The 20078-nt window shown below is 40.6% G+C and overlaps 1 protein-coding gene across 2 annotated transcripts in view; it reads left to right on the forward strand.

The window, feature by feature from the left end:
- The window catches only part of crhr1 (corticotropin releasing hormone receptor 1), a 163065-nt gene that overhangs the window by 113085 nt on the left and 29902 nt on the right, over positions 1-20078 (forward strand). For both annotated transcript variants that reach the window (XR_007826355.1, XM_051102015.1), the window contains exon 7: positions 18290-18410. Coding sequence is in view for 1 of the 2 variants with exons in the window: in XM_051102015.1 (XP_050957972.1) it covers positions 18290-18410 (121 nt within the window). In the remaining variant the exon portion in view is untranslated. The remainder of the gene's footprint in view (positions 1-18289; positions 18411-20078) is intronic.

The following is a 20078-nucleotide window of genomic DNA, read 5'->3' on the forward strand; positions in this document are numbered from 1 at the left end:
TGTTCGACCCAAAACTGGACAGATGGCCACCCTATTTACAATACTGCAATGAAAAAATCTTTGGAAATTTAATTTATTAAAAAAGGACCTTTCATAATGAAGCTCAGTTGTAGTGCATTATTCAAAATTGAATAGAGAAGAAAAAAGTGTTCATGCAGAAATAAGTTAGTTACATTTAATTTATAATTCAGTTATGTAACTCCGGGGCATGTTACTATTTACCACTACTGTGTCTGTGATATAAATGCATTGAATATTAACATGGTATTTATTCAACTGCAGGTTGGGTCATATTGCAATTCAAATGAGCTATTGCAGTAGAGATTTAATTTCAATCATTAATATGCGGCATGAATAGGATTACTGTTCTGTATTGATAGTTTGTTTCATAAGTGCTGCAGCCGGCACACTCCCAGGTTTCCACTGGGGAGAACTTATGGCCACTTGTCACCAGCACTGCCAGCCTGTCAGCACCGAGAACGCCTCCCTGACCCCCACCCTCAGCTGCCATGGTGATGGTTGGCAACACGAGTACTCGTGCCCTGTGTGTGAGCTGAGTGTGGATTGAGCAGTTAGAGATTTGCAGACCTCCCGCTTTGAGGTATTATAATGGACGCAATTTTATTCCTTAAGGGTTGTGCTGCTTTCAAAGTAGCTAATGCTTAATTAATCGAATGATTATATTTTTCCTCAAATCTGATTAGGTTAGTCTGTAATTTTATAAATGAGTAAAAAAATGGTTTTGTTCGTACAAGATATGAATGTTTTGTGTGTGTGGCATAATGGACATGTCAGTTCAAGAAGTAAAATACTGCCAATTAAAACAAGAAGACTTTAAGGCATCTTTAGCTGCTTAAAAGAATTCTACAGCCCTCCATTCATGTCTGATATACAAATCAATGACAATTTCCACATGCTTTTTTCCTCAGTCAGTTAAACTTAATTTTTGACAACCAATAATAGCAATAGCACTAACAGTGAGAAGGTCTTATTAAGACACTTTAGGAAAAGAGGGTAATTAGTCTGCATTTTGTCAAGGTGAAATCTGTGAGCTGTCACTGCAAAAATAGTGATCTGATTAACGGCTTGGGTCGTAATTGGAGAAGGCTTGTGTTCCTGGCCCCTGATCCATAACCTCATGTACAGTATGTAACCCTTGGAGTTAAACACAGGCAGCAGTGACCCAGTTTTATACCATTGGCTGATTATTTTAATAAAGCAGTGATACACCTATTGCAGTAAATCATGTTATTTCTGAACATCAGCAACATTATTTTGTTCAATTTTATACACAAATCTTTAAAACAATAGGAAATAAAACTGTAAACTCATGTGGATTTACAGTCATGGTCAATAATATCGGCACCCTTGCAGTTCTATCAGAAAATTGTTGCAGTTGCAAATGTTTTGGTACTCACATGTTTATTTTATTTATTTATTTATTTTTTGTTTGCATTGGAACAAGAAGAAGAGTCAAATCTGATACAATTCCACACAGAGCCCAAAAAATGCACTGGACAAAATTATTGGCACCCTTAACTTAATATTTGGTAGCACCCCCTTTGGAAAAAATAACTGAAATCAATCGCTTCCTGTAACCATGCATGAGTTTCTTACACCTCTCTACTGGGATTTTGGATCACTCTTCTTTTGCAAACTGCTTCAGGACATTCAGATTTGAAGGATGCCTTCTCCCAGCTGCTGTTTTGAGATCTCTCCACAGGTGTTCTGGGATTCAGATCTGGACTCATTGCTGGCCATTTCAGGACTCTCCAGCGCCTTGTTTGTAAACATTTCTGAGTGCTTTTTGAAGTGTGTTTCGGGTCATTGTCCTGCTGGAAGACCCATGACCTTTGTTGGAGATGCAGCTTTCTGATTCTGGCCACTACGTTGCACCCCAAAATTCTTTGGTAATCATCAGATTTCGTGATAACGTTCACACAGTCAAGGCATCCAGTGCCAGAAGCAGCACAGCAACCCCAAAACGTCTTTGAACCTCCACCATGTTTGACTATAGGGACTGTGTTTTTTGACTATAGGGACGGTGTTCTTTGAAGGCCTCATTTCTTTTTCTGTAAACAGTGCCATGATGACCTTTACCTTTACTTTTGTCTCATCTGTCCACAGTACATTCTCCCAGAAGGATTGTGGCTTTGTCACATAAGTTTTGGCAAACTCCAGTCTTGCTTTTTCGTGCCTTTGGTGTCCTCCTGGGTCTCCTACAATAGCGTTCCTTTTCACAGATAGTGCAAGCTGACAATGTTGTACCCTGTGTCTGCAGATCAGTTTGAATTTGTTTGGAAGTTAAGCAGGGTTCTTTATCCACCATTCGAGCAATCCTTCATTGTAATTTTTCATTAATTTTGCTCTTCCATCCACGTCCAGGGAGGTTAACTACAGTGCCATGGGCTGTAAACCTCTTGATGATATTGAGCACAGTGGACACAGGAATATTAAGATCTCTGGAGATGGACTTGTAGCCTTGAGATTGTCCATGTTTTTCCACATTTTTTTCTCTCAAATCCACAGACGACTCTTTACACTTCTTTCTTTTCTCCATGCTCAGTGTGACACATAACAGAAAGGTTGACAAAAGTCAAATTTCTCCATTTTAACTGGTTGCAAGTGTGATTACTATATTGCCCACACCTGTTACATGCCACAGGTGTGTCTAAATACAAACTACAGGAGCATCACATGCTTGAAAAACAATTATTTCTTACAATTTTGACAAGGTGCCAATAATTTTGTCCAGTCCAAGTTTGACTTTTCTTCTCTGTTTGTGTGTGTGTGTGTGTACTTGTTTTTGCTACATTGTGGGGACCAAATGTCTTTTACTATCCACAAGGATAGTAAAACCTGAAAATTTTGACATTGTGGGGACTGGCTTGAGGTCCCCATGGGTACAAAAGCTTATAAATCATACAGAATGAGTTTTTTTGAGAAAGTAAAAATGCAGAAAGTTTTCTGTAAGGGTTAGGTTTAGGGGTAGGGTTAGGGTAAGGGGATAGAAAATACAGTGTGGAGAGTATAAAAACCATTGCACCTATGGAGAGTCCCCACAAGGATAATAAACCAGACTGAGTGTGTGTGTGTGTGTGTGTATGTGTGTCGTTGCAATGCAAACAAAAACAATAAGCATGTGAATACCAAAACATTTGCAGTTGGAACAATTATCTGAGAGAAGTGTTGCATTTTCTGACAGAATTGCAAGGGTGCTGATATTTTTGACCATGACTGTATATAGTATACACATGAAAAAAAAACAGTCCAGAGAGAGTCCTTTTCAGAGCTGAAATGTCAATTTTATCAAAATTAGAAATAAAATATAAATAATTTAAAAATATAAAACAATTTAAACAGTTAAAATTGTCAGTGGGACATTGACTGTTTTTCCACACAAATAAAATAAAATAAAATAAAATAAAATAATGTTGTAAATAATTCTGTAAATATGTTTTAGCACCACTAAGTTTCACTTTGAAAGTGTCGCAAAGCGAGCAAGAAACAACATAATATTATTTTGCAAAGATGACATCACTGGCATGACTGGGTTGCCATATAGACTCACTTTAAATGTTTTATGCCATTTTATCCAGAATAAAACGTCTAGGTTACGTACGTAACCCTCGTTCCCTGAAGGAGGGAACGGAGACGTTACATATGGGAACTCGCTTGAGAGTCCAATCATCTCCAAGCTTTATTCAAAAGGCCAATGAACATTCATGAACATTGGCGAGTGGTATTTGCATGCCGAGCCACTCCCCCGTATATACGGATATATAAGGAGGCGGCGTGCAACCACTCATTCAGGCTTTTGCTGAGGAGCTGAGCTGCAGCCCGGCGTCAGCGCGACGTCAGGTCGTGGCAGGGGATGTAACGTCTCCGTTCCCTCCTTCAGGGAACGAGGGTTACGTACGTAACCTAGACGTTCCCCTTCAGTCGTTTCACTACGACGTTACATATGGGAACAGACCCATGGAACAGGCCACGATCCAGACGTCGCGTTACGCAACACACCGCGTGCCGACAGGCAGACGTGTCAGCAGACGGATATGAGCGTAACCTTCCCAACGCCCTGGGGGCCAATAGGGGGCCCCACAGGGATGCCAGTTGTACTGAAGCAGGAGTTGGGGGGGCGGAGCACATGAAATCTCTACATGTGGAACACAAGAAATTCAATATATCCATAGATTTTAGGGATATATGAGGGAAACATCGGCCTTCTGGCTGACCGTGGAAAAATACTGAAACATGTTGCCACAACCTGCTGGGCGAAGGAGACCCAACCGGAGCACAGACAAGCACTACTCCGCACTAGGCCTGACTGCGGGGCATGGAGGACCCAGGTTCGCCGGAGGGAACAACTGAGGAAAATAGCGCACGGATCCATTAGGAATGGCGTAGCAAGCCGACACCAGCCGGACTCCCGCTCGCCTGTGGTGTCTATGTTAAGACACGGGAGGATACGGCCTCTACGCGAAGGTTGTAGAACCTGGCGAAGGTATTAGGTGTCGCCCAACCCGCAGCTCTACAGATATCTGCTAGTGAGGCGTCATGAGCCAACGCATAGGATGAGGCAACACTCCGTGTGGAGTGGGCACGAACACCTAAGGGGCATGGCTCTCCCTGGTTTTGGTACGACAGGGAGATGGCATCTACCACCCAATGGGCCAACCTCTGTTTGGAGAAAGCATTCCCTTTCTGCTGACCTCCAAAGCAGACGAAGAGCTGCTCGGTGCGTCTGAAGTGCCGAGTGCAGTCCACGTATATACGCAGAGCGCGAACTGGACACAGCAGCGCAGAGGCTGGGTCTGCCTCCTCCAGGGGCAGAGCTTGCAAGGTTCACCACCTGATCGCGGAAAGGCGTGGTGGGAACCTTGGGCACATAACCAGGCCGGGGTCTCAGGATGACGTGAGAATCGCCGGGCCCAGGGGGACTCCGACCTGAACGAAGGCCGGGTCTGATCACGGGCTGAACAGGCGGCGACACTGCAGGGAAACGCCAATCCGGAGTGTGCCACGGTGCCATGCCCATCTCGGGACTCGATCGTGTAACCAGCACTGAAGCGGTCTCATATGAAGCAGGCCGAGCGGCGTCACTGCGGCTGCGGCTACCATATGCCCCAGGAGCCTCTGAAATGTTTTGAGAGGGACCGCTGTTTTGTGTCTGAATGACTCCAAACACTTCAGCACTGACTGCGCGCGCTCGTTGGTGAGGCGGGCTGTCATACTGACCGAGTCCAGCTCCACGCCGAGAAAAGAGATCCTCTGCACTGGGGAGAGTTTGCTCTTCTCTCGGTTGACCTGAAGGCCCAGATGGCTGAGGTGCCGGAGCACCAAGTCCCTCTGTTCGCACAACAGATCTCGCGAGTGAGCTATGAGAAGCCAGTCGTCGAGATAGTTGAGGATGCGAATGCCCGTCTGCCAAAGAGGGGACAGGGCAGCCTCCGCGACTTTCGTAAAGACACGGGGAGAGAGGGAGAGGCCAAATGGAAGCACTTTGTACTGATACGCTCGACCCTCGAAAGCAAACCGTAGGAAGGGTCTGTGTCGAGGCAGGATCGAGACGTGAAAGTACGCGTCCTTCAGGTCAATGGCTGCGAACCAATCCTGGGGACGAATGCATGTTAGCATGCGCTTCGTCGTGAGCATCTTGAACGGCAGCCTGAGAAGGGACCGATTCAGGGCTCGAAGATCCAGGATGGGTCTTAACCCACCGCTCTTTTTGGGCACGATGAAGTAAGGACTGTAAAACCCTGACTTCATCTCGGCTGGAGGGACAGGCTCGACTGCGTCCTTCGCCAGTAGGACTGCAACCTCCGCACGAAGCACAGCGGCATGTGTGTCCGAATGGACGGAAGTGGAAAGAACGCCTCTGTACCTGGGCGGATGCCTGGCGAACTGAATCGCATAGCCGAGACGTACCGTCCGAATCAACCACCGCGAGGGGCTGGGAAGCTGAAGCCAGGCTCCCAGCCTGGTCGCCAGGGGTATCAAAGGGACGTTGACCGACGTGACCGCAGTGGGGCAGCCTGGGGGGGGAAGGGGAAGGGGACTGATCCCAGAAGGAAGAACGTCCTGGAGAAAAGTCAGACTGCACTGGGCAGCGCTTACCTTCTTCCCTGGTTCCCGTGCTGGCGACATCAGGCTCCGAGTCCGAATCCGAGGAGACACTTCTTGGGCGCTGCTCAAAGATGGAACTTGGGGCCTGAACCCCGGAGGTGAGAGAATTGACTTTTTCTGTGACAGCTCCCGGCCCTCCACCGGGAGTGGGGACGTTGATGTTGTCATCCCCCAAAGAACGATTCTCTCCACCTCCGGGTTGCCCGTGTCAGGGACGCTTCGCAGATCTTTTGCGGGTGACCGGTCCCTGAGATGCGGGCGGCGCCGCTCTCCCACGGCCGGCTCGACGTCGGGCTGCCAATCTGGTGTCATGTACCTTAGCAGGGGACGGAGCTGGTTGTTTGGAAGCCGCGGGGGGCCGCCCTCGGCGACAAGCAGGCGGAGGTTGGGGCCCTGCGGACGTGGTTGGAATGTCGCGGCGGGGCAGGATGTGTTTAATCGCCTCTGTCTGCTTTTGAACCGCCGAGAACTGCTGGGCAAAGTCCTCGACGGTGTCGCCGAATAGGCCGCCCTGGGAGATAGGAGCGTCGAGAAACCGTGATTTGTTGACATCTGCCATCTGGGCCAGGGTCAGCCATACATGTCGCTCCTGGACCACTATGGTGGACATCACCTGACCAAGGGAACGCGCCGTCACCTTCGTAGCCCGGAGGGCGAAGTCGGTGGCGGCACGGAGTTCCTCCATTGCACCCTGGTCAGAACCCCTCTCGTGCAGGTGTTTCAACACCTTGGCCTGGTACACCTGTAAGGTGGCCATGGCGTGCAAGGCGGTGGCAGCCTGTCCAGTGGCGTGGTAAGTCCGGCCCGCGAGAGCGGACGAGAACTCACACGCCCTGGAGGGGAGATGGGGCCGATCCCGCCAAGTGGCAGCGCCGGGCGGGCATAGATGCACCGCGACAGCGCGCTCAACCTGAGAGACCGCCTCATAACCCCGGGCTGCACCGCCGTCGAGAGAGGCGAGGGGAGAGGAGCTGGGACGTGGACGAGAAGAGTGCGGGGCTCGCCAAGTCCTCACCAGCTCCTCATGCACCTCCGGGAAGAAAGGCACTGGGGGAGAGCGCGGCGGTGCCGCGGGAGCCCTCCCCAGAAACCAATCATCCAGCCTAGAGGGATCGGCCGGAGGTGTTTTGGGCACCTCCAGACCGATCTCCTTGGCGGCTCGGAGGAGCATAGCCGACAGTTCAGCATCCGTCTCAGACGGGGCGGCAACCACAGAGGGGTACCGACCCGCCGAGCCGTCAGCCTCATCGTCAGACTCTCCCTCTGATGCTGCAGCAGACATCTCGATCTCCTGGGGAGCGCCAAAGGAGATACCCAGCCCGCTGTACGGAGAGGTATACTGCTCTGGCAGCTCAACGGGACTGCGCGGTGACGCAGAAGTCCGCGGGGCTTTGGGGGCCGACGGAACATTCTGCACAGTCACCTGAATGTCCCCCAAGTGCCTCACCGCGGCAGCCGAAAAACCTTGACAGCTCAACGACTTACCACGGGAAGACAACAAGGGGTGCCTACTCATGAATGAGCGGCGGGACTTTAACACAGCCATGGACATACGTTCGCAATGAACGCACGTACCATCCGTGAACGCTGCCTCAGTGTGCTCTTGGCCCAGGCACGTGAGACAGCGATCATGTCCGTCCAAAGAGGCGAGGAAACTACCGCACCCGGAAGCGCACGGCCGGAGAGACATATACCGGGAAAATGTCCTCGACAGCCGCGAGAAATTCACTCTTTTGAAATCCCGGTCCGCCCAGGGAGAAACCGCGGCACAACCGTGCACTCAGACGGGGCGCTCGCTGGAGTGCGGGAGGCGTTGATGCCGTGAAAACGGCAGCCCGCAGGATTAGGCTGGCGGCTGCCGAACGCTCTTTTAGATGAAGCTCTTTTAGTAGCTCGGCAGCACGCCAGCAGAGAGAGTGTGAACTCAGGAACTCTTTTTCTTTTTTTTTTTTTTTAAAATGGCTCAGAAGACGAGGCTCCAAAAGCAAAAGTCTGAATGAGTGGTTGCACGCCACCTCCTTATATATCCATATATACGGGGGAGTGGCTCGGCATGCAAATACCACTCGCCAATGTTCATGAATGTTCATTGGCCTTTTGAATAAGGCTTGGAGATGATTGGACTCTCAAGCGAGTTCCCATATGTAACGTCGTAGTGAAACGACTGAAGGGGAACTTATTTTTTCTTTTTGGTGCTGCACAGACGTGAAATAAATTTCCTTGTGTGTTTCACTGAAAAACAGCAGCATATGGGTTTGGAACAACATGAGGGTGTGAAATTACAAATTAACAGAACACATTTTAATGACATAGGTGTATTTTTCATTTATCAACGATATTTGTATACACACATATATGCTGTAATCACAAAAAAATTAATCAGTTAATCATTAATCAGTTCTCCGTTTAAAGTAATAAATAAAATAAAATAATAAATAAACTTTTTTTTTTTAATACTTTTATTAAAAAAAAAAAAAAAAATGTAAATGTAAGTTTGGCCATTTAATTTGCATGCACTTTATTAATTTATTTAGGAAATTGTTAATGAATGTGGAGCAGTAGCCATCATCTATTAGCTGAGTTCATTTTTCCTAATCTAATGTCTCAAACCTCATCATCTTTGTTTGCTTGTGCTCATTGATCTAGAAGGACCTGCGTCCTTTATCTATTATAACACTGGTTTTCTCTTCATAGATCAGTTATGGATTTTCCGGTGCTTGGTTTTTAATGATGAATAATTTAGGTCTTTCACACAGCTGCTCACGCTAAATGTGTCGCTCACAAACATGCTATCACACAAGAGTCCGTGTCCAGATGATATGGGCTGGATCGGTATTGCGTATGTGGCCTTTTCCTGTGTGGCTCACAGGGATTTGGAGACTCGTTTGGGGCACTGTGGGACGGGAAACAGGGTCAATCACAGCGCACTCCAGTAGAGCCACAGTGGATATCCATGTGTACGTCTACTGGAGGAGGTCATTGGGAGGGAAAAGTCACTTGCTGAAAATGTCACTGAGCTTCAGGGAGTTGTATTGAATAGTTTACACAAAAAGGAAAATTCTGTCTTCATTTACTCACCACCATGTTGTTTCAGACATTTATGCTGTTATTTTCTCCTTGGGGTACAAAAGAAGAGTCTTTTTGCAGCTCTCTGATATACAACAGGGCAAGTCTTTAGACCATAAAGACCCTAAGACCCTAAGACCCTAGAACCATAAAAAGTACATGTGACTTGTGTGCTATTTTTAAAGACTGAAGTCTGTATAAGGAACAGACTAAAATGTCATTTTTCAGATTTCATTCTCCATTTCACATGTTCAATTTGGCACGTCACATTTGGTTATTATACACTACCAGTCAAAAGTTGTTGCTTTTTAAAGATTTTTAATGTTTTTTAAAGAAGTCTCTTCTGCTCACCAAGCCTGCATTTATTAGATCCAAAACATAGCAAAAGCAGTAATGCTGTAAAAATATTTTCAAATCTATTTGAATATATTTTAAAATGTCATTTATTCCTGCAATCAAAGCTACATTTTCAGCATCATTACTCCAGTCATCAGTGTCACATGATCCTTTAGAAATCATTCTAATATGTTGATTTGCTGTTCGAAAAAATATATTATTATTTATTTTATTTTTTTTTTTTAAACAGTTGAGTACGTTTTTTCAGGATTCTTTGATGAATAGAAAGATCCAAAGATCAGCATTTATCTGAAATAAAAAGCTTTTGTAACATTATACACTATACCATTTTAAAAGCTTTGAGTCTATATATACATATAGTCTTTATCATCACTTTTGATCAATTTTATAAAAAAAAAATATATATATATATATATATATATATATATATATATATATATATATATATAAAATTAAAATATAACATTATTATAATATATAATAGTAAACTTGCTCGATAAATCACCTGGTACAACATTGCACTTGCACTCTTGTGAAACACGTCATAATAAAACAGTTTAAAGTAGAGGATGTTCATATATATATATATATATATATATATATATGCTCTTATAAAATTGATCAAAAGTGATGATAAAGCCTATATTATAATGTTATATAATTGTAATGTTACAAAAGATTTCTATTTCATTTTTATGCTGTTCTTCTGAACTTTCTATATGTCAAAAAAACCTGAAAAGATTATACTCTGTTTTCAACAATAATAATAAAAATGTTTTTGGAGCAGCAGATGAGAATATTAGAATGATTTCTGAAGAATCATGTTTTTTTGTTGTTTGTTTTTTTTTCTTTTAGCAACACTTACTGGATGTTCAGTTTCTGAACTGCTGCAATACTTACAACAGCTAATGTAATGCAATGTTGCCAGATTTGCCAGTTTTGGCTAAAACTTTTTTTTAGTACCTTTCATTAGATGTTTCACTTTGAAAATGTCTCAAAGTGTGCAAGTAGCAAGATAATATTTTCTTCTCAAAGATGACGTTACTGGCACGCCTGGGTTTCCATATAGACTCGCTTTAAATGTTTCTATGCAGTTTTATTCAGCATAAAGCTTATTTTTTCTTCTGGTGCTACACAGATGTGATCAGTTTTGAAAAAAAAAAAGCAGTGTTCATTAAAAATAAATTTCCTTGTGTGTTTCACAGAAAAACAGCAGCATATGGGTTTGGAACAACGTGAGGGTGTGAAACTGCAGGTTTTTAACAAATACAAATTAACAGAACACATTTTAATTACGTATGCATATTTTTCATTTATCAAGTATTTTTTACACACACGTCTGCTGTAAAAAAAAAACATTAATCAGTTTTTCATTTGAAGTGACAAAACATCTGAAACTAAAAGGGGTCAAATTAAAGGAGAAGTTCACTTCCAGAACAAAAATAAAATAGAATAAGATAGGAGTTTTTCGACCTACCCTAACTGTCATGAACTGGAAAAAAAAACAGTTCAGGCAGACAAGGCAAGACAAGCGTTTGAGGTTAGAAAGTGTATAAAATGTAATTATTTTTAGAAAATAACCGATCGTTTCGCTAGATAAGACCATTCTTCCTCAGCTGGGATCATTTAGAGCCCTTTGAAGCTGCATTTAAACTGCATTTTGAACTTTCAAAATCAGGGGCACCATTGAAGTCCACTATATAGAGAAAAATCCTAAAGTGTTTTCCTCAAAAAACATAATTTCTTCATGACTGAAGAAAGAAAGACATGAACATCTTGGATGACAAGGGGGTGAGTAAATTATCTGTAAATTTGTTCTAGAAGTAAACTTCTCCTATTATGCAGTAAATGTCAAATTTGTTAGTTGGCACTGTATGGGAAACACATCCTACGAAAAACATCTCTAACAACAAACCACGTTAACAGGACTTAATTATCAAAAAGTACAGCCACATCTGCATGCAGCTACATTTACCCACAAACACTTGCCAGCATTGTGTATTTACACTGTCAGCTTAGTTGTGTGTGTACAGTTCATGTGTGTAGATTTGTGGGTGTACCATCCGTAACTAATGAGAAAGTAATGTCAGAGGCAGCTGCTCAGAGTGTTGTGTGAACGAGGTCAGGGAACCGCATAAGCGGCAGATACTCTGCTGCTAAATGCCCAGAGCTTGTATTTTCACAAGGACGACACTGGCCTCACAGCCGTCCTTCTTCAAGATAAAAGTCATCCTCACCCGCTCTCATTATTTGTCCACATTCATCCATCACACTAGCAATTGTAGCTAAGCCAAGCTTTCGTTACTTAACTGAGAAGGGAAATTAGATCAAATACAGACTTGCAGCAAAAACCTCCGAAATACAGTGTTTACAGTAAATTTTGTTTGTAGTTTACATATGAGTAAATTTGAGTTAATTTAAAAATTATATTGAATTAATCAGATGATATGCTGATTTATTATTTAAATTAATCACAATTCAATCTGTGTATTTGCAAAAAACGCTTCCAAGTTAAAATAAAAAAAAAATTGTTTTATACTAAATAAATAAATATTGTGGCAGATGAGTAAAGCATTGAATAGACATTAAAATATTTTTTTTCAAATTTTGAATTTAAAAGTCAATATATGATTCATTTTATTTCCATAAGATTGAACATAATTTTTTTTTTTTTTTTTTTTTTGGTGGAGTGGTATAATGGATTTTTCTTTGTAGCCTCTTTTATTTTTTGTAGAAATAATTTTACTAAATGAGTGTATTAAATTGACAGCTCTAATTGTAATATTAGTAATCAAATTGGATGAAAAAGATATGCAATGAGAAAGCTTGACAGCAGATTTGACGCTTAGTCAGATAACCTCTAATATGCAATTATAAACCAGAGGCGCCATTTATAAACATCAACGACGGCTTGAGTTTAATCGTCAAGTCTCATCTCATCTCTTCTTCATAAATCTCAGAAGCTAGCGATTACCATTCAGAAGACGGCGCGCCTTCCCATCTGTCACCAGGAAAATTGCATCATCATTTTCACAATCCATCCATCCATGCTGCAGATGTCAGATGGCTTTCGCCCCACCGTGTTTATCGCAGATAGTTTTGATAGACGGGAGTTTATTTATATCCATTCTCAAACAAAATGTCGTTTCAGTACCTTGATCTTGCTGTACAATCTGACAAACAGTCAAAATAATTAGCTGAGCTGCAGCTTCCAGCAGAGAAACGCGTTTTCGTCTCGAGTAGAGGATCTGGTTTGGGTAAAGAATAGTGACTCCTTGTCTATGTGAGAGAGGCTTTTACAAAGAGCATTCATGGACACTTTTTATCTTTATTCTAGAGCTCTAATGGTGCCACTCTCTGATGTCACTTTCAAGACATCTTATCTCTTTGATATGTTACCATTACAGCTGAATGGATGTTTATATCTCAAGGAGGTGTGTATTACCTGGAGAAAGATGTCCATTAGCATTCCCATTTCTGGAGGGGAAAAAATTCTAGTGGTACACTACCAATTTTTTTTTTTTTTTTTATGTTTTTGAAAGAAGTCTTTTATGCTTACCAAGACATTGAAAAATGTCTATCTATCTGTCATTCTCTTTGTATTAAATTATGCAAAACAATTCATTCTGATGTTTGCATTACACAACCAGCTCCATGTGTATGGCTTTTCTGAAATAGTAAACTTGCTCAATAGCTCACCTGGTACAGCGTTTCTTTTGCACTCTTTTGAAAGAAGTCTTTTATTCCTACCAAGACGCTGAAAAATGTCTATCTATCATTCTCTCTGTACTAATTTTTTAAAGCTTTAAGTATAAAATTGTAGTTATCGCAGCTCTGTTTACTATATTTAAAGGGGTAGTTCACCCAAAACTGAAAATTCTGATCATGTGACTGGAGTAATGATGCTAAATTCAGCTTTGAAATCACAGGAATAACTTACATTTTAAAATGTATTTTAAATAGAAAGCAGTTATTTCAAATAGTATTTCAAATTTTTTTACTGTTTTTGCTGTTCTTTGGTTTAAATAAATGCAGGCTTGGTGAGCAGAAGAGACTTCTTTAAGAAAAACATAAAAAATCTTACTGTTCAGAAACTTTTGACTGGTAGTGTATGTGCATGAAACCATCAATCGTGGTACGATGCATTGATGCGACATCTCTACAAATAAGATTTCAGGGAAAAATTCAGTAAATTACGCAAAACAATTCATTCTGATGTTTGTATCACACAACCAGCTCCATGTGTATGGCTTTCCTGAAATAGTAAACTTGCTCAATAGCTCACCTGGTACAGCATTGCTTTTGCACTGAAGTCTTTTGCAAAGAAGTCTTTTATGCTCACCAAGACATTGAAAATGTCTATCTATCATTCTTTCTGTTCTAATTTTTTGATGCTTTAAGCTAACTATAAAATTGTAGTTATCGCAGCTATGTTTACTATATTTAAAAAAGGAAAAGGAAAGGAAAGGACAGGACAGGACAGGACAGGACAGGACAGGACGTATAGCCAAGTATGGTGACCCATACTCAGGGTATGTGCTCTGCATTTAACCCATCCAAGTGCACACACACAGTAGTGAACACACACACACACCCAGAGCAGTGGGCAGCCATATTGCTATCGCTATGGCACCCAGGGAGCAGTTGGGGGTTCAGTGCCTTGCTCAAGGGACTCACCTCAGTCATGGTATTGAGAGTGGAGAGAGCCCTGGTTATTCACTCCCCCCACCTTCAATCCCTGCCAGACCTGGGATGCAAACCTGCAACCTTTTGATTATAAGCCAGACTCCCTAACCATTAGGCCATGGCTGCCCCCAAGAGATAGTTCACCCAAAAATAAAAATTCTGTCAATAATTACTCGCCCCCGTGTTGTTCCAAAGACCTTTGTTCATCTTCAGAACACAAATTAAGATATTTTTGATTAAATCCAAGAACTTTCTGACCCTGCATAGACATGCAACTGCAATGCAACTGACATGTTCAAGGCCCAGAAAAGTAGCAAGGACATTGATAAAATAGTCCCTGTGACATCTGTAGTTCAACCCTAATTTTATGAAGCTATGAGAATACTTTTTATCTGCAAAGACTACTGTATTCAACGAACTCTTCTCTTCTGTATCTATCTTCACCGCACTACCTTTCTGGGCCTTGAACGTGTCAGTTGTGTTGCTGTCTATACAGGGTCAGAAAGCTCTCAGATTATATAAAAAATATCTTAATTTGTTATTAAGTTATTAATGACAGGGTTTTCATTTTTGGGTGAACTTTTCCTCAGCATTGGAAAGGTGAAAACTTGAAAGAAAATTGCATATTCTGTCTTGGCTGCCTATAACTAAAGCATATAATTGCAGACTAATGTTCTTCTTTTGCCTTTTTGTAAGGAAATGTATAAGAAAAGCTTCGCTTTTCATGCCGATGTTGTTTTCTTTTCAAGTTTGATCTGCTAATGAGATGCACAGGCAGAGATATAAAGGCTTTGGTGCTGAGCAATGTCATCATTTGTTTCCTTGCATCCTTTGCAATAAATGAATTTCCCCAGACTAGTAGCTTCCTGCTGAGACAACGCATAACTGCAGAACTGAAGCAACTGCTAACTGTGTTTATGAGATTTGTGTGTTTGCCTGTGTGAGTGCTAACGTGTTTATGGATGTGTAGTGAACATAAAATGCATTAGTTTAATATCAACCAAAAAAAAAAAAATGCATTTGAGAATGTTTGATTGTTTTTTGGAAATCTAAATCTATCACAGCATGTACTCATAGAACATTTTATTTATCAATTGACAGGAAATGTGATTGTTTGGCAAAAAAAAAAAAAAGTGAAACTGGCACGTTTTATTGCTTAAGGTCAATTCAACAAAACCTCCATCTCTCTGTTTTACATTTGTTTCCTATGAGCTGTCAGAGTTAATTGGAAAAGAGGTCAGAGGCTCATAGAGAGAGTGAAGGATGGATATTAATCAGCTCTTGCAGGCATAAACAGTCATGACAACATTATGTTCCTGTCTAGCAGCCAATGGAACTCAAACTAATCAATGAAATATGAGAAACTGGGTTAAACAAGTGATGTAGAATCAGTGTCATGTGTCTGTTCAACTTCACTTAATAACACTTAACAGGTTAACGTTTCCAGGGAAGTAGATGAGAAATAAAACCTTATGTTTTAGGGTACATGTCATCTAGCATAACTCAACTTTACGCATGCATGGAGAACGTCAGCCCATTTTCCATATGATCTATAAATGTGTCTCATGGGATGATTATGGAGATGACTGTGCTGACCCGTCTGTCCTCTGTAGTGAGACTGAAGTATCTACAGTATTCAAAATTGAGTTCTTTAATGGTGCTTTCTTCTCATTTTTGGCCTCTTCTTGATTCTTAGAAGATTAAATCAGTTTTTGATGTTTTCTGTTGGTTTTTGACCCCGTTTAGTGTTCGCTTGTGGCATTGAGAAGAGTTTACTTATAAATTTTCATGCTTCTGTAAGTTATTCTTTTATTCTTCTGATCTGTGAAGTTCTGCTGCTTATCTAATAATGATGACTGCTTTGATTTGGAGGTCACTGTTGGTCAGTCGTAAATACCGGCCACAGCCTGAAGCTGATATCACAGGGAAGTTGACCTTTGAGTCACACTACTGTTATTTATTCCGTAGCTTAAGAGAACGAGAGAGAAACAGAAAAAGAGGGTCATTTACAACACGCTGTGAAAGAATGAAAATCTGTGAGGATCACTGACTGTCAAGTTCCGATGTGATTTTGATGAATTAATTTCTGAAAATGTTTTGAATCTTAGTCTTCTTGAATACTAATCAAAAACTTAACGCATCTTTTCCTTGAGTATTAAAAAGTGTTTTTTTTTTTTTTTTTTTTTTTTTTCTTGTTTTATCTTGCCAGTGGTGCAAAGTTGAGCCTGTATGGACTGGTATTGAAGTCTTCTTATAAAAAAAAATAAAAAAAATAGCAGCATGACGCTGCTGATAGATGTCACATATAAACAATCCTGAGGCCAAATAAAGGTCATTCAATAACAAGTGCTCATTCATTCGCAAGGCAGCAGTAGAACAAAACAGCCAGTTATAAAATTTTAAGCAGATGTGTTGGTAAAAATAGAAGCTTGCATGAAAATATATAACATAAACATGAGAAATGTTGTGCGGTAAATATTCTATAGCTTTTCTTACTGTGTTTGTGTACAGCTGTTCCATTAGGGCAAAACCTTTCATCGCTTGATGACACAAATCTGAGTAGTCAGTCTGAAAGGCAAGTTCCTTCAAAGTGCATTGAGTTTGCCCTCAACTTCTTGACCTGCTTCAGACTGACACTATTCTGACTGCCCGTTTAGTGTGTTGCATATTAGAGCAGCTTCTTATGTGTCCTAAAGCCTTTTGGAACCAGGAAACCTGTTGTAAAATCCTGAAATGTTGGAATGTAGCTTTTCAAAGCACCGGCTCAATCCAAATATTTCTCTTGAGGCACTGGTGACATTTTCTACAGTATAAAACACACAAAGAAAGACTGTTAGGCACCATGTTTATTATCGTTTTAAGTACCACCAAACCATTTTTTTTTGCTTCTCACCCTGACACCACGATTGTAACGGATATTAATCAAACACAAGAATGATGATGGGAAAACAGCACATTTTCACTGTCAAAGAGGTTGCTGTTGAATGGATAGTACCCTTTTTTTTAGTTTTCTGGTTTTCCTTTTTTTTTTTTTTTTTGTTTATTTAACTGGCCCTTTTCATTTTTAATTTATTTATTTTAAGTTTTTAAAAAAGAAAAAAGAAAACACTTTATAAAGTTTACCAAAACCGAATGGCTTTACTAGTATTCTTTTCTCTGTGGAACATAAAAAAGACATTTGTTTGTTTTGTTTTTTGTTTTGTTTTGTTTTGTTTTGTTTTGTTTTGTTTTGTTTTGTTTTGTTTGTTTTTTGTTTTGTTTTGATTTGTTTTTTGATTGTTTTTTTTTTTCGCTTTGTTTTCTTTTGGGTTTTGTTTCATTTCATTTCGTTTTGTTTTGTTTCTTTTCATTTCGCTTCGTTTCACTTGTCCATTTGTGCTCCACAGATTTAAGAAGATCATACAGGTTTGTAATGACATGAGAGTGAGGAAAAATTCATATAATATAGTTTACTAAACCTGAATGGCTTTGCTAGTGTTCTTTTTTCTCTGTGGAGCATAAAAAAGATGTTTGTTTTGTTTTTTGTTTTGTTTTGTTTTGTTTCGTTTTGTTTTGTTTTGTTTCGTTCCGTTTGTCCATTTGAGCTACAGAGAAGTAAGAAGATCACATACATTTGTAATGACATGGGAATGAGAAAAAAATCACAGAATTACCATTTTTGAGTTAACTGGCCCTTTAAATATATTTTTTATTATTAATGGGGATATAATCAAATTAATTGACTACATTTTTAATCACTTTGCACCCTATGTGTATATCGTATGAGTTCTGAATATGAAATGTGCATTATTTGAAGATGCAACTGCTTGACGCTGTGGGTTTGCCATTTAAAGATAAACATAATGTGCTCTGATGGGACCGCATGCTGAGAAAACTCAACGGCGCGATGGATCTACCAATAAAACGACATGAAGTCATGCTGCGAACGCATTCACATCCTGTGAAAAAGACAACAAAAAGCCTTGATAGAAAGAGTGTTTTTCATCTAACATCTTAACTCTTTCTTTTCTTCCATCTTTCGCCTCCTCCATCTTTCCTTCCCCTCCATTCTCAGGAGTATCCGGTGTCTGAGAAATATCATCCACTGGAACCTGATTACGGCATTTATCCTGCGAAATGCCACCTGGTTCGTAGTGCAGCTCACCATGAACCCAGAGGTGCATGAGAGCAATGTGGTGAGTAAACACACACTCAGACAAATATTCTCTCCTTCTCCTATTACTTTTCTTTTCAGAATACACAACAAATGTGCACATAATCCATTGTTATTTCTCACAATACATGCACACCCACTCTTTTGGTCCATCCATTGTTCATTCTCTCTATTTCTCACTCTTCACCCCACTGTTATTTTCTCATTCTGTTGGCACACATGTGGAGAAACACAAGCCTAGTGAGGGAATAGTTCCCTCAAAAGTGAAAATTTACAGAAAATGTAGATGAATTTCTTCTTCATCGGAACAGATTTGGGGAAATTTAGCACCACATTACTTCCTCAGCAATGGATTTGGAATTAGAGTCCAAACAACTGATAAAAAACATCACAATACTCCACAAGACGAACAGATATTAATGTCTTTCTTTCTTCAGATGCAAAGAAAAAGCTTTTTGAGGAAAATATTCCAAGATTTTTCTCCAAATAGTGGACTTCTGTGGTGCTCAACAGATTGGAGGTTAAAAATGCAATAGCTTTAAAGGGCTCCTAACAATCCCAGCCGAGGAATAAGGGTCTTATCTAGCAAAACTATCAGTCATTTTCTTATAAAAATAACAATGTTTTCGTTCACTTAGAGCTGTTACACACTGCATGAAAGGTACTTTTCAAAAATCCACAATATGGTTGTACTTTACCATCTTCTGAAAAGCTGCATGTTAGTAAGAAACAAATCCGTCATTGAGACCTTTTTTTTTTTTTACTTTTTACTTTAAACCATTGCTTCTAAAATATTAGTCCATAATTCATAATATTGCTTTCTCCAGTGAAAACGTCATCTTGTCTGAATCAGGAGAGAAATATGCACAGATCTAGCACCATTTATAAGTGAAAACACATGGATATTGTTGTGAGAGGACAACAGGGGATGGACTTTTTAACTGGAGGAAACATTATTATAGATTTTGGACTCGTATTTTGGCCACAAGCAGTGGTTTAAAGTTTAAAGAACTTTAACACATCTTAATGATGGATTTTTTTTTTTAACTTACCAACATGCAGCTTTTCACTTCACATTAAAACATTAAAGAATTAGCTCACTTCCAGAATAAAAATGATGTTTCTGTTCATTTACTCACCCCATGTTATCCAAGATGTTTGTGTGTTTCTTTCTTCAGTCGAAATGTAATTAAGGTTTTTGAGGAAAACATTCCAGGATTTTTTTCCATATAGTTTCAAGCTTATAGCTTATAGCTTCAAAGGGCTCTACATGATCCCAGCTGAGAAAATAGGGTCTTACCTGGTGAAACAATCTGTCATTTTCTAAAAAAAAAAAATAAAAATACAAATGTATATACTTTTTAACCACAAATGCTTGTCTTGCACTAGCTTGACTTAATGCATTGCATAGTCATGTTCAAAATGCTCAAGGCGGAAGTACCTACCCAGTGTTTACAAAGCAAATGTGCAAAGAAAGTCAAATGCCCATTACAAAAAGTTGGAGGAGAAAAATGAGATGTAGTTTTTCACCCTACCCTACCTTTTTGAACTGGAGTACACAGACGAAGAACTAACCACACGTGACTTTTCCAACATGATTATGTAATGAGTAGAGTCATAGACACACTTCGCAGAGCTAGTGCAAGATGAGCATTTGTGATTAAAAAGTATGTACTTTTTTTTTGTTTTT

This window comes from Labeo rohita, chromosome 3 (genome assembly GCF_022985175.1).
Source record: "Labeo rohita strain BAU-BD-2019 chromosome 3, IGBB_LRoh.1.0, whole genome shotgun sequence".
Taxonomy (NCBI): Eukaryota; Metazoa; Chordata; class Actinopteri; order Cypriniformes; family Cyprinidae; genus Labeo; species Labeo rohita.